Raw genomic sequence first — 14,661 nt, 5'->3', positions numbered from 1 at the left:
GAGTCCCCGCTGGCCCCTTCCTTCTGGGGTTTCCCCCTTGGCACCCCCCTTGCCCTGGCCATCGGCGCTCCTTTCTGTGAATCTTCCGATTCGCTGGAGAGACTCGTGGAATCTCTCTGACCACTGTCACTACCTACACCCCCCTCGGATTCCTCCTCACTCTCCATTTGCTCCATCTCCTGTGTCTCTGCTCCTGAACCCCTGACACATACGCTTCAGGTTAAAGACTCCGCTAACCCAGAAATAGTACCTTGGGTTAAGAACTTTGCTTCAGGATGAGAACAGAAATCGCGCAGCAACGGTGCAGCGGCAGCAGGAGGCCCCATTAGCTAAAGTGGTGCTTCAGGTTAAGAACAGTTTCAGGTTAAGAACGGACCTCTGGAACGAATTAAGTACTTAACCCGAGGTACCACTGTATATGTATGATACTGCTGGTCATAGTTGCCATCCTGCAATTAAAGAGCCATCTTCAAAGTCTTATGTGTGGCATTTACTTCATCACTAGGTCTTTGAGGGTGAAGCCGCTCTATTGCTCTGCATGACTCAGAATACAACGCAAGAATGATCCTGTTGAAACAAAATTTTATTTCCAAGTTTTTACATAGCGTAGTACTTGAGATCGGATGGGAAGCTATTTCCCCATCATCGCTTCACCTCAAGTTCCAATGGGAAGGAGTTCAACAAAATCTCCTGGTCTCCAACAATTCCTAAGTGGAGACACCCCTCCAGGTGGAAAATGAACCTCAAGCTATGGAGATGGTGGGAGAAAAGAAATGCAGGCCGTGGTATTCACTAGGCCGCTATGGGCTGCCGCCCCTCTCTTACTGGTGCCTCAAAGCGAGTTGCGCTATAAAAGAGGGCCGTTATCACTGAACTCAAATCACCTGAGCCATTCAAGTTCACAGTTAGGTTTTGGTTTCCAAACAATCCAGAGTCCTTTCTCCACAGTCAATAATCGTATTAAGCACATTTGACACTTCTGCCCCGACTTGGGGCTTATGCGTTTGCTACCAAGCCACAGTTGCCTGCCTGACTGGGAAGAGTTCATTGCCCCTTCTTCCCTTTAGATTTGGTGCCTGCTGTCGTCTCCTCAGAGGCATAGCTGCGAGGTCCAGAACTTGCAGGTGGTGTTGCCTTTTCTGCTCGGGAGGCCTTGGGGGGCTGTTGCACTGAGCTGGGGGTCTGGCCTGAAGCTGGACACAAGGAAAGAAAAACAGCCCAAGGTGATTCCGCTGAAGCTTCTTCCTAAAAATATTTTCCACAGCTACATTCTCCACACCTAGTTTGGGCCTCCAAACATTTGCTGCCCACATCTTCACTCCCCTTCAACTTTCTCAAGACCCTTAAAATGGCTGCCACTGCAACAATTGCCCCCTCTTTGTCTGTGCAAAATTCCTTCCCTTTGTATGGAAACTTTCCAAACGTTTCCCTATCATATTTCCCCAACAACTTAAGGCCTTTATTCAAGAGAATTATGAGAAGGCATTGGGGCTTAAGCACCGGCTTAAGATCAGCTGGAAAAGTGTTTACTATACTTCCATCAACAGGTGCATTTCATTTTATGACAGCCCAAGGCAGGGCCTTCTATGCCATGGCGCCCTGGATATGAAACTCCCTGCCACTGGAGATACAGCTGACCCCTCCCCCCCCAAGGAACAGCTTTCAGAAAAGGGCAGATTAAACGATGGGTTGTTTTGCTCTTCCTTATCTTGTTTTGTTTTGTTTTAATAATATGACAATGCTTGCTGGTTTTAAAATTTTATGGCAACTACTGTCTTGTATTAGAACAAGCTGTACTATTATTTGATGAAACGTTGTCTACCACCCTGGAAATTTTCAGCTCGAAGGGGAGGGATATAACAACAACAACAACAACAACTATTATTATTATTATTATTATTATTATTATATTAAGAACACTTAACATCTTCACTCACCTTTTGCTCCTTCACTAGGGGGCGTCTGCTTCTCCAGCAACGCCTCAGGTTGCTCCGACCACAACTTATAGTTGGGGTTGCTGAGGAAACGCTTGGTGAGGCCACAGGTGAGACAACGCACAATGGTCCACCGCTGATTACGGCGCTCTGGTGAGAGAGGCAAGGAGCAAATGAGTCAGGGAAGCCTGGAAAACAGTGGGTCAGACCCTTCCCTGCCCTGATATTTCCAGCTTTCCTCCCAAACTTTCAAATACACCAGCGGTTCCCTCACTTCTTCTTTGCCGAGCCTCACTTGTTTCTGCGCTCACAACCACAAAAACCCATCTCTCAATCTAATAATCTGTACATAAAGGGAAGTTAGGAAGAAATATTAATTCTCCAGTGGTCTCTAAGGAGGATCCCAAAAAAGCAGGGATGGGGAACCCTGCAGATGTTGTTGAATCCCATCAGTCCCAGTTGACATGGCCAATGGACAGGGATAATGGAAGATGGATGTCAGCCACATCTGGAGGGCTACTGGTTCCCTATAGAGCAGCTATTGGGAACCCAAGTCTTGGGGGCTGAATGTGGCCCTCCACAAATCTCCATCAGGCCCTCGTGATTATCCCTAGGCTCCGCCCCTTACCAACCCTGCTACCACCCCCCCGGGTGCTTTTGTCTGGCCACCCAAAGACATGGGCACCTAGCCCCTATGCAGCATATGATCCACATTCCCAGGGGGAGGCCATGCTACACTTGCAAGTAGGAATGTGTGAACTGGTCCGCCACCATTCTGGGGGAATGCTCAGGGGAATTCAGTTTGTAGACAGTGCTACCCACACATATTTCAAGGGGAAAGACACTCCGTTGTTTTGTCCTTCCTGCCTTCCCAACTTGGTGCAGCCCACTCTTGGCTTTGTTTGTGAAGAGGGGACCCTCTGCACCAGACCCAGAGGCCTCTCCAGAGCACAGAGTAACACCCCACATATAATAATAATAATAATAATAATAATAATAATAATAATAATTTATTATTTATACCCCGCCCATCTGGCTGAGTCTCCCCAGCCACTCTGGGCGGCTCCCAATCACGTTAAAAATAGTACAGCATTAAATATTAAAAACTTCCCTAAACAGGGCTGCCTTCAGATGTCTTTTAAAAATAGGATAACTGCTTATTTCCTTGACATCTGAAGGGAGGGTGTGCCTCAGGGTGGGTGCCACTACCAAGAAGGCCCTCTGTCTGGTTCCCTGTAGCCTCATTTCTCGCAATGAGGGAACCGCCAGAAGGCCCTCAGCACTGGATCTCAGTGTCCGGACTGAACGATGGGGGTGGTGATGCTCCTTCAGGTATACTGGGCCGAGGCTGTTTAGGGCTTTAAAGGTCAGCATCAACACTTTGAATTGTGCTCAGAAACGTACTGGAGGCCAATGCAGATCTCTCAGGACTGGTGTTATGTGGTCCTGGCAGCCACATAGCACCAGAGAGGAGGAGGAGGAGGAGGAGGAGGAGGAGGAGGAGGAGGAGGAGGAAGACGGAAGAGGAGGAGGAAGAGACAGGGGCACTCACTTCTCTGGCGCACAGTGGAGGTGACTCCAGGGACGAGAGGCGAGAAGCAAGATTTGCAGATGGTTCTTTTCACAGATGGATCCCTGCAAGACAAAGGGAAATGAAGGTTAAGCAGCAAACGTTGTGTCAGACAACTGAGTAAAGGTAAATGTAAAGGACCCCTGGGTGGTTAAGTCCAGTGAAAGGCGACTATGGGGTTGTGGCGCTCATCTCGCTTTCAGGCTGAGAGAGCCAGCGTTTGTCCGCAGACAGCTTTCCGGGTTGTGTGGCCAGCATGACTAAACTGCTCCTGGTGCAACAGAACATCGTGACAGAATCCAGAGCTCATGGAAATGCCATTTACCTTCCCGCCACAGCGGCACCTATTTATCTATTTGCACTGGTTTGCTTTTGAACTGCTAGGTTGTCAGGAGCTGGGACAGAGCAACGGGAGCTCACCCTGTCACGGGGATTCGAATCGCTGACCTTCTGATTGGCAAGCCCAAGAGGCTCAGCGGTTCAGACCACAGTGCCACCCGCGTCCCTGTATCAGATGAAGGATGCCTGTGAATGCCAGTGGCTGGGGCTCATGGGCATCTGGGTCCCCTAACCACTGTCCTGTCACTCACTGTCTTAACACGAGCCGCCGGCTGATGCTGTTCTGCGTGTGGCAATAAAAGCGAGCCAGTTCCTGGTTCTCTGGGTTCTGCTGAAGGACGCAATGCGCTGCCTGTTGGGGAGGAATGGAAGTAAGTTGAACATCCTTGGCATCACCCCTCACCCCCCACTCCACCGAGAAACTCGGGGCCATGCAGATTCCATAAATGCATGGTTTTCCTGCGCAACAGGTCCTTGACAACGGCAGCGCCCATAACTTAAGTCTTTTATGGTAAAAACAGTACAGTCCTGCAGCAGCTTGCAGGCCAAGTATACCATAGCATAAGCTTCTATGGACCAGAGCTTACAGTGGCAAAAGGATAAAATAGTTAGGCAGTTTGTCCCACTCCAGGTTTTAATTTACTTAGCTATGTGAAAACTACAGTGCTATTTTCACCGACTGCAGCGGTTATCGATGGGCATTGCGCTTGTCTGGCATACATCTGAGAATTAACTGAATCATTGCAAACTACATTGTTTGCATTTTGTTATTATATAAACTCCACTCACTGTTCCCACCACCACTTGCACTATTACTTGTCACCTGAGGATAACCATGCATCTGATCAGACAGAATACTGAACACTTTATGCCATTTATACATCGCTCTTCCTTTGCAAGTGCTGCAAAACTGGCTGTTGTTTTTTAAGTAAAGAGCCAGACACACACATGCAAAACAGTGGCCGAGCTTCATTCTCCGGCACTGGGGGGAGGGGAGCAGGTGGGGGTGGGGCTGGTGCGTGTCCTGGGGGTGTGGTGTGCCACCTGTAGGGGCGTGGCACGCATCCTGGGGGCGTGGGACCTAGCGCAGGCTGGGGGGGGGCATGGGGATCGCACTCCTGGGGGCAGTGTGCTCCCCCTCCCGCACTCATCTTCCTCCGCCAGTGATGCAAAAGGTATAGAGGCAGGCGGGAAAATCATAAAAGTGAAGCCAAAAGGCCAAGGACAAGAAAGCCAGTTTAGGGTAGAGGCTTTCAGTTGTGCCAGAAAAAGGATGAGGATTCTGCAGGTACAGTATTTTGTGAACAACGTGGTAGCTAGCAAATACGACTGGTGTACGAGGAACACTCTCCCTTACCTGGTAGAGGAAGCTGAGCCTCTGAAATGCTTCTTTGTCTTTTATCATGGCTGACACAGGGAATCTTTACAATTTATTTTTTTAGTGATGGTGCTGCCACAACAGAAGAGAAACCTGCAGTAAACAGGGATTTTTTTAAAAAAAGGAAAAAAAGGCAGCGATTGTAGCAAACGGCAACCTATGTCATGCAATCTCACAGGGCTATTTCAATGTCTTCAGCTTCTATTACTGCTGGATCTTAATTATATGATCTATTTCTTCGTAGGCCAAAAATAAAAACAATCGCATCAATGGGTGAAACTGTGAACCCAATATACTTTATTGTAACCTGAGAAAATGTATATATATATATAAAAAGAGTGGTGAATGTGGAAAACACTCGGGGGGAACTGAGAGTATATTTATTTTTGCATTCTTATTATTTAAAGCAAGCGGTTAAGGAAAATCACCTTGCTCTTATTTTAAAACAAGTTCTTTCTCGATACCACAACGTGCAAAGGAAATTCCCTGGCAATGAAAACAGATGGCAGGACTGAGCCGTGCTGCAAATAAATTGCAGGAAGCGCCATGAAACGCAGAGTGAGTAGATCCAGATAGACATGCATAAGATACAGCGTGCTAATCCATTAAATCCCCATTAAGTGGAAATCTGCGCGCACTCTCTCCTGGACTTACCTAAAAAGATCCTACCTTTTGCACCCCCAGATTGTTACCCCATCAGCACAATTTACGCAGGGACAAAAAGGCGCCTCCGGTTCAATCGCTTTCTCCAACCGAGCCGTCCGCGTGCATTCTCTTCCTGGTTTGATGCAGCAAAGGCATCTGGGAAATGTAGTCCGCTCTCAGTCAAGTGTGGATTAATGCAAACCAACATCGAAGCACCAAAAGGGAGCCGAGGCGCCAGGTGTGCACAGGGTCCCTCAGAAACAGCAGGCACCATTAAAAAGTTTTAAACAGCTAAGGGACGCTGCTCAGAGACTTTACCACCGGAAGTATGCTTGGAGTGGGACAAGATCAGGTGATGGATGCATTCAGGACAAAGCCAGATGTGGTTTATCCGCACCCCCCCCGGATCTTCTGGAATCCTGACAAGGAACGCCGTCATAATCCAGTGCCAAAATGGGAGGGAATGGTTTCAGAGTGGGAGGAAGAAGCAGGTGGGATATGGCTAAGCCAGGCTCAAGTGAGGTCCCCCTGAAAAGGATGTCGCAATTCGATTGCTGTTGGAGAACTCCGACTATTGGAGCCAGGGCCTTCCAGATGTTAATGCTGTAAACATTGGACCAGAGTTGCAAAGCAACTTCAAAAGATGTACAGAAACACCCCCCCCATAGGCCACTTGTCCCTTACCGTCAAGCAAGCTCCATACCTAAGGACCCCAAACCAAACTCCAATGTGTTTTGAGGAATGCACACTGTGCTCAGTGTTGTTGTTGTTTAGTGGTTTAGTCGTGTCTGACTCTTTGTGACCCCATGGACCAGATCACGCCAGGCACTCCTATCTTCCACTGCCTCCCGCAGTTTGGTCAAACTCATGTTCGTAGCTCCGAAAACACTGTCCAATCATCTGGTCCTCTGTCGTCCCCTTCTCCTTGTGCCCTCCATCTTTCCCAATATCAGGGCCTTTCCCAGGGACTCTTCTCTTCTCATGAGGTGGCCAAAGTATTGGAGCCTCAGCTTCAGGATCTGTCCTTCCAGTGAGCACTCAGGGCTGATTTCCTTCAGAATGGATAGGTTTGATCTTCTTCCAGTCCATGGGACTCTCAAGAGTCTCCTCCAGCACCATAATTCAAAAGCATCAATTCTTCAGCGATCAGCCTTCTTTATGGTCGGTCCAGCTCTCACTTCCATACAACACTACTGGGAAAACCATAGCTTTGACTATATGGGCCTTTGTGATCAGTGTTAGCAGCCTAATAATGGGGCAATTATATATTTAAAGCACATTGTTTCTCCCAAAGAATCCTGGGAACTGTAGTTTTCTAAGGGTGCTGGGAATTGTAGCTGCATGAGATCCCAAGGATTCTTTGGTGGAAATAATGTGCTCTCGGCGTGCCATGTGCATGCAGCGATCATAGGTCAGATGAAGATCTTTCATCTCAAGATATTGCCAGGGACTTTAATCAGAGGAGGTGCATGTTTTCCTAAGCTTTTGACCTTCGTTCTGGGGTTCCACTGGGGCACAACTGATATGGTATCTCCACAGAGATATGCCATCTGGCTAAGAGGCAAAGAGACACCAGGTTCATAACCACAGACTCCCCTGCTGTTCCCGAGTCACCAGTAGCTGACCTGTTGCTAATCCAGCTGCTTCCAAACCGAACTGGGAATTTGGCTCAGAACCACAAACCCACAACTTCATCATAGCTCAAAGAGGTGAGTTTCTGCTCTGCTCCACCACCCAAGGAAGGATAAAATGCTGAGGGCCAAACAAGGGAGGTGATGATGGAGATTAATGACTGGATCTCCATCACTGGATCTCCTGCTTTAAAGGCTCTGTGCATCCACTCAGTAAGTGGGGGATTTAATCCTCATTCCTGCAATAGTTTTTCTCGCCCACACTGGCAGCTGAAAAAAAAAGGTTATTTAGGGATTTATTTTATTTTGTTTTAATTTCTTTGGTCCTTGGGGCAAATAGCAGCTGTTTGGAGGGCAACGCCTTTCCCCAGTGCTTTCTACCCTCTCCACAACACTGTGAAGCCATTTAGGCTGGGGGACTGTGACTGGCCCAAGATCACCTACTGAGTTTCATAGCCAGGTAGGGATTTGAACGCTGGTTTCCCAGGTCCTTGTCTGACTCTCTAGCCACAACCCAACACCGGCTCTCTACTTCAGCAGAACTTCTGAACAGAATAGATGGTTTGCATGCACCAAGAATCTGTTTTTAAAAGTTGGAGGTACCGGGGTAGGTAGGGGCAGGGAGCTAAGGCAACTGCTATCTGCTTTCAGCAGCTACAGCTGTAACGTTTGGGCAGTCCTTTAGAGGAGAGGAGGGATGCGGGTGGCGCTGTGGGTTAAACCACAGAGCCTAGGACTTGCCGATCAGAAGGTCGGTGGTTCAAATCCCTGCGACTGAGCTCCCGTTGTTCGGTCCCTGCTCCTGCCAACCTAGCATTTCGAAAGCACGTCAAAGTGCAAGTAGATAAATAGGCACCGCTCCGGCAGGAAGGTAAACGGCGTTTCCGTGCACTGCTCTGGTTCACCAGAAGCGGCTTAGTCTAGCTGGCCACATGATCCGGAAGCTGTACGCCGGCTCCCTCGGCCAATAAAGCGAGATGAGCGCCGCAACCCCAGAGTCGGCCACGACTGGACCTAATGGCCAGGGGTCCCTTTACCTTTATCTTTAGAGGAGAGGAGAGACAGACAGATGCCAGCACCATCCTGAGAAAGCTCACCCTCGGTACTGCTAAACAGATGGACTTTGCTGTCACCTGCTGGCAAAAGGATTAAGTAACATTTGAGGCTATGGTACAGTCCTCATTCCAGTTAAGTGGGACTTCATAGAAACATAGACTTATAGAATTGGAAGGGACCATGAGGGTCATCTAACCCAACCCCCAGCAAAGCAGGGATCTTTTGCCGAATGTGGGGCTCGAACCCACGACTCAGATTCAGAGACACATGCTCCACCAATCTGGCTATCCTTGTTTCATTTGGAAATATTCGTTAATTTTCTCATAGACCTTTTGCCTGCTGCCACCTCTGCATTTAAGCTCTTCACGCCTTCTTGTCTTTATGGCTCTCAGGATGCATAATCTAGTTCCTTTTCTGCTCATTGTTCTGTGTTTCCTCTTTCAAACGGCCTCCTTGCTGGTTTGTGTCTGTTGCTTTGATGCGAGTTATTCTCCTGCAATACAGCGGTACCTTAGTTCTCAGTACTCAAACAAGTTGGAACCCAAACACTGCAAACCCAGAAGTAAGTATTCTGGTTTGCGAAATTTTTGGAGGTCGAATGTGCTCCGTTTTGAGTGCCACACTTCTGTTTGGAGTGTTACGCTGGGTCTGTCTGATTTTGCTATTTATTTTCTATTTTTATTTTTGCAGCTCTTTTTGTGTGTGTGTGTGTGTGTGACTGTGTGGAACCCAGTTCAGCTACTGATTGATTGTTTGCAGAATATTGTTTATTGCTTTCATTTTATGGATCAATGGTCTCCTTAGATAGTAAAATTCATGTTAAATTGCTGTTTTAGGGGTTGTTTTTGAAAGTGTGAAATGCATCAATCCATTTAGAATTACTTTCTATGGGAAAGCGCACCTTGGTTTTGGAATGCTTTGGTTTTGGAACAGACTTCTGGAATGGATTAAGTTTGAGAACCAAGGTGCCACTGTATGTTATTGTTGCTTTTCACGTCCAAATAAAAATAAAAGATTTATATACTCCTTACTAGAACAAAAGGCCTCTAAACTGTTAACAATAAACAGTCTAAAGCAGTCATTTAAAAAAAAAGTTACATAAAAAACTAATTCCTTTCAGTTGCCATGATGTTGTGCCGAGTATTTTCATGCCTGTTCCTGCTGGGCCTCAGTTCCGCCTCTGAGGAAGATGTTTTGGTGATCACAAGCAGCGGTCCCATCCGTGGCAAACGCCTCATGACAGATTCTGGTGCGGTGACAGCTTTCTTGGGAATCCCCTATGCTGAACCTCCTGTGGGGAAGCTGCGTTTTCAAAAACCCCGTCCTCACCAGCCTTGGAACCACACCCTGAGCGCCACCAGCTTTGGCAATACCTGCCACCAAGGGAGTATAGAACTTCCCGGCTCTCGTGCGGAACAAAACTCGGAATCCACCCTCTCTGAAGACTGCCTCTTCCTCAATGTCTGGGTGCCTCATCCCCGACCCTCAGCACCAGCTTCTGCCTTCGTCTGGATCCATGGAGGGGGTTTTCTCAATGGGTCTGGCTCCGTCGATAGGAGCTTCCTAGCTGCCACTGAGAATATCATCGTGGCTTCTATGAACTACCGCCTAGGTGCCTTGGGATTCCTCTCGCTACCCCCAGAGGCTCCGGGGAACGCTGGTTTGTGGGACCAACACCTGGCGTTGAGTTGGCTGAGGGAAAACATGGCCGCCTTTGGAGGGGATCCAACCCGGCTCACCCTGGGCGGTCAAAGTGCCGGGGCCGCCTCGGTTGGTTTCCACCTTCTCTCGCCGGCGAGTCAGGCTCTATTTGACCAGGCCACTTTACAAAGCGGCGCCGCCATTTCCCCCTGGGCTTGGGTGAGGCCTGAGGAGGCTGTGAACAGAGGGCGAACCCTGGGCCGGTTTTTGGGCTGCACCGAGGGTGATGACAGGGCTGTGGTGCGATGCCTGCAGAAGAAAGACCCAGGGGAGATGATGAAGGACTTGCCTATCCTCAGTCATAAAACTTTGTTGGGTTTCTCTTTCGTGCCCACGACCGATGGGGAATTCCTTCCGGATGCCCCTTCTAAACTTCTGGAAGCTGGGCAATTCTTGGACAAACCCATCCTGACCGGCTTCACCCGTGATGAAGGCACCATCTTCCTCGCAGGAAATGCCCCTGGTTTCAGCCTATACAACGACAGCCTGATTAACTACGAGCAACTCTTGGAGGGCCTCCGTCTGATGGTCCCAGAGGCACCTGAGGTGATCATCAAAGCCGCAGCAACCATCTACAGTCAGGAGGAGCAGGGGGAAGAACGATATCGAAACGCCTTGATCAAAGCTTCTGGAGACTACTTTTTCTTGTGCCCTGTGGCTGTGGTGGCCACCCGTGTGGCAGAAGCCCAAAGCCTGGCATTTGCTTACTCCTTCACTCACCAGCCCTCTTTTGTAACCGTCTCCGACTGGGTTGGAGTGCCCCATTGCTCTGAGCTGCCCTTTCTGTTTGGTGACCCACTGTCTACGTCGGGATACACAGGGGCTGAGAGGACTCTGAGCCAAAGGGTTATGAGCTACTGGGGACAGTTTACAAGGACCGGGTAAGTGATCCCTCCAGTCTTTAGCACCGCCAACAGAAGAGCTGGTCCTTGTTCTCTTTGAATACCAAGCTCCCCATTTGGGCACTCTTCCTCTTCCCCATTTTGAGAACAAGACTTCGTACGCACTGAACATTCAAAGCACCCCCCCCCACAAGGAATCCTGGGAACTGCAGATTACTCTTCACTTAAGCTACAATTCTCAGCACCCTGAACAAACTAGAGTTCCCAGGATTCTTTGGGGTTGGGGAGGAGATGTGCTCTAAATGTAGAGTGTGCATGCAGCCCAAATTTCTTGGCTTTGTTTATCATAACCAGTGATTGCCTGAATTGGCAGAACAGCAACCATCATTGCTTCCCCCTCCCCACATTTTATATGCCACTTTTCCAGGCAAAGCTTACCCAAAGTGGCTTACAACAGTAAAGAAGTGGGGGGGGGATCAGCATTTCTTCTAAAAACAGAAAATAAGGAGGAAGGAAGGGTCATCGTTTTATTTATGTATTTTTGAAAAAGCTCTGAGCTTACTATTGTGAGTTGTTGTATTGACACTATCGCAGGATCGTAAACGGGTTTGGTTATGTTCTTCAAAACATCCCATGTTATCTTATCAAGGCCAGGAAAAGCAAACTGGCAAAAAGTTAAACATGGCCTTGCTTTTGAGCAGCAGTGCATGTTGATTTAGATGGTGGCATTCAGTTTTCTTGAGTGAAGGTCAGCGGTGACTGTGGCATTTTTAGGATAAACCTATATAACCCGAGCACAAGATGGAGGGGCTTGCAGCATTCACCCCTCAATAGATCATGCTTCTCCATTCTTCGCAGGCACAGAGCAAACATGACTTGGTGGTGGACTCTAGAAACATATAAAAAACACTGTTTAAATACCTTTTCTAAAAGGCGTCTTGAAAAATATATGGCATTTGCCTAAAGCTCACCATTGCCATCTAGTGGCACATTTGTATAATGCGCTTAAAACACACTTAAAATGTTATATTTGCAGCTGTGTAGCTGAGTCCTGTAGGGACGCAGGTGGCGCTGTGGGTTAAAGCCTCAGTGCCTAGGACTTGCCGATCGAAAGGTCGGCGGTTCGAATCCCTGCGGCGGGGTGCGCTCCCGCTGCTCGGTCCCAGCGCCTGCCAACCTAGCAGTTCGAAAGCACCTCCGGGTGCAAGTAGATAAATAGGGACCGCTTACCAGCGGGAAGGTAAACGGCGTTTCCGTGTGCGGCTCTGGCTCGCCAGAGCAGCGATGTCACGCTGGCCACGTGACCCGGAAGTGTCTCCGGACAGCGCTGGCCCCTGGCCTCTTGAGTGAGATGGGCGCACAACCCCAGAGTCTGTCAAGACTGGCCCGTACGGGCAGGGGTACCTTTACCTTTACCTTTAGCTGAGTCCTGTGTCTACAGCTTCCAGCCTGCTTCCAACCTGCTCAAACACGACTCTGGCTACTGTCATCCTACCCGGCAGCTGAGTGACAGGGGGTTGAGGAAAGACCCGCCCATTTGCACTTTGTCACAGAGCAACTTCCATGGTTGTGCTGATTGTGGCGCTTAACTAGTGGAATTTTATTACATTTCTGCACTTGATTTTTATCTCATTCTTATTCCTTTTACTGATTGGCGACGTTTGCATCCCCTCACAGGTCTCCTGATGATGGAGCATGGCCTGTCTACACAGGAGAGAATTTCTTCCGCATTACCACAGAGCCAGCTCAGGCCGAGGAGGTGTCGCCCACCCATTACTGTGGCTTCTGGGTGTGGCTAGCCACTGAAGGATTTAAGGGTCAGGAAGAGCACGGTTTCAGGCTGGCGGGTGGGGGGAGTTGGAAGATACCACAGCCCAGTCATATAACCCTCCTGTTCAATGTAATTTGGGAGCATCTGCCTGTGACACTGTCTTGCCCCGCCCATGCCAGCTGGTCACTTGATGGGCACCAGCACACTCTGTGATAATGTGACCCCGTGTTGGGTGCAAGTGCTGCTTTGGGGTGCTGTACACACGGCCTCATCCATATGCCACCCCTGTCTTATTTGCCGATCTAAAGCGTATTCTTCTGGAAAAGTTTTATGCCGAGGATGCGCTTCCAAGCACAACAAGTGTTGGTGCTGACCTTTAAAGCCCTCAACGACCTCAGCCCAGTATACTTGAAGGAGCATCTCCACCCCCATCTTTCAGCCCAAACACTGAGGTCCAGCACCGAGGGCCTTCTGGCGGTTCCCTCATTGAGAGAACTGAGGTTACAGGGAACCAGGCAGAGGGCCTTCTTGGTAGTAGCGCCCACCATATGAAATGCTATCCCAGCAGATGTCAAGGAAATAAACAACTGTTTGACTTTTAGAAGACACCTGAAGGCATCCCTGTTCAGGGAAGTTTTTGATGGTTGATGTTTTATTGTGTTTTTAATATTTTTCTGGGAGCCGTCCAGAGTGGCTGGGGCAACCCAGTCGGATGGGCAGCATATAAATATCATCATCATTTCAGCCTGCCTGCATATGCAGACGGTGCTTTCTAAGGTCACCTCCTATTGGGGCAGACTTCCTGACATTGTAGGTCTATGTACACAGCCTAAGACAACCCTCTAGTCCAGTGTTTCCCAACCTTGTGCCTCCAGCTGTTTTTGAACTACAACTCCCATCATCCCTGACTAGCAAGACCAGTGGCAAGGGATGATGGGAATTGTAGTCCAAAAACAGCTGGAGGCACAAGGTTGGGAAACACTGCTCTAGTCCTCCAAGCAGAGAGGTCAGAAAGGGGTTTTCACCAGATGCAAGAAACCTGTTAGTGTTCTTATGCTTACAAGGGGAGGGTGTGTGTCCATAACTAAGGTGCCACCACAGAAAAGGCTCTCATTTTCATCCCTGCAGAATGAGCAAAATTCATTGGTGGAGGCACAAGCGGAGCCCGCCCCCTCCTATCAATCTGAGGGCACAGATGGTTGGTATGGGGAGAGGTGCCCCACAATTTTCCATTCGTTTCAGAATGGTTCTATATCAGGAATAATTGACCCTGCAATGCAAGTGGGAATGCGATTTGCAACCCCAGCATTTTTCCTACTGCAGCTTCCTTTACCCAAACATGCCTTTCTGTTTTCCAGACTCTGAGCTGATGGATGAAGAAAGTGACTCTGATTGGTAAAAGTATCTGGAAATGGATGATGTAGATTTCACTTAAAAATGCAACTATCCTCGTTCTTCAGCTATCCCGAATCTCAGCCAAGCAATGTGGATTCATGCAGGTCGATTTTACTTTGTGTGTGAATATCTTGAGGATCTCACTTTTCAAAGAAAAACGAGAGCGAAAGAAGTGTTTTCAGATGCATTCAGTCATTAACAACAGCTTTAAAATATGATTTTAGCCTTTGCTCTAAGATTCCACAGCCACAAACAAATAAAAGAAGCCAGCAGCAACTTTTGAGAACTTTTGGAGTCTGGTGATTATTTCCTTTTTTATTATACCTCCACTGTCAGGGAACTGCCATCGGAGCCAGAGGGAGAGAGGGGGCTCCAGAGGGATTCCGGAGAGCGTCCCGG

General features: G+C 48.6%; 2 protein-coding genes across 4 annotated transcripts; one reads left to right on the top strand and one right to left on the bottom strand.

The window, feature by feature from the left end:
• Positions 1 to 565: 565 nt before the first annotated feature.
• On the bottom strand, positions 566 to 6,331 carry RPP21 (ribonuclease P subunit p21). 3 transcript variants are annotated; one of them, XM_083725371.1, is made up of 6 exons: positions 5,932 to 6,331; positions 5,201 to 5,314; positions 4,095 to 4,195; positions 3,487 to 3,569; positions 1,938 to 2,084; positions 566 to 1,193 (listed from the first exon to the last, which is right to left on the bottom strand). In XM_083725371.1, exons 2-6 carry the CDS (start codon positions 5,246 to 5,248, stop codon positions 1,045 to 1,047), a joined length of 528 nt encoding a protein of 175 aa, XP_083581497.1. In that variant the 5' UTR covers positions 5,249 to 5,314; positions 5,932 to 6,331; the 3' UTR covers positions 566 to 1,044. The 3 variants fall into 3 exon arrangements, with proteins under 3 accessions (XP_083581497.1, XP_083581495.1, XP_083581496.1); XM_083725369.1 differs by having other exon boundaries at positions 5,891 to 6,017; XM_083725370.1 differs by having other exon boundaries at positions 5,876 to 6,006.
• Positions 6,332 to 7,429: 1,098 nt separating this feature from the next.
• Positions 7,430 to 14,548, top strand: LOC310837586 (cholinesterase-like). Its single transcript, XM_083724423.1, has 4 exons — positions 7,430 to 7,575; positions 9,674 to 11,135; positions 12,774 to 12,913; positions 14,226 to 14,548. The coding sequence occupies exons 2-4, from the start codon at positions 9,679 to 9,681 to the stop codon at positions 14,264 to 14,266; spliced, it is 1,638 nt and encodes a 545-aa protein (XP_083580549.1). The 5' UTR covers positions 7,430 to 7,575; positions 9,674 to 9,678; the 3' UTR covers positions 14,267 to 14,548.
• The last annotated feature ends 113 nt before the right edge of the window (positions 14,549 to 14,661 follow it).

This window comes from Podarcis gaigeae, assembly GCF_964106915.1.
Source record: "Podarcis gaigeae genome assembly, chromosome: 2".
Lineage (NCBI taxonomy): Eukaryota > Metazoa > Chordata > Lepidosauria > Squamata > Lacertidae > Podarcis > Podarcis gaigeae.
This window is presented reverse-complemented; position numbering and strand designations above follow the sequence as displayed.

Bases quoted from the DNA above. Each gene is read 5' to 3' on its own strand.
- RPP21 (XM_083725371.1), bottom strand. From the start codon at position 5,248: ATGATAAAAGACAAAGAAGCATTTCAGAGGCTCAGCTTCCTCTACCAG. The intron at 4,196-5,200 runs GTAAGGGAGAGT...CCTCCCCAACAG, and splicing joins GGCTCAGCTTCCTCTACCAG to GCAGCGCATTGCGTCCTTCA. The intron at 2,085-3,486 runs GTGAGTGCCCCT...CTCTCTCACCAG, and splicing joins CTCCACTGTGCGCCAGAGAA to AGCGCCGTAATCAGCGGTGG.
- LOC310837586 (XM_083724423.1), top strand. From the start codon at position 9,679: ATGATGTTGTGCCGAGTATTTTCATGCCTGTTCCTGCTGGGCCTCAGT. The intron at 11,136-12,773 runs GTAAGTGATCCC...ATCCCCTCACAG, and splicing joins GGACAGTTTACAAGGACCGG to GTCTCCTGATGATGGAGCAT. The intron at 12,914-14,225 runs GTCAGGAAGAGC...TCTGTTTTCCAG, and splicing joins AGCCACTGAAGGATTTAAGG to ACTCTGAGCTGATGGATGAA.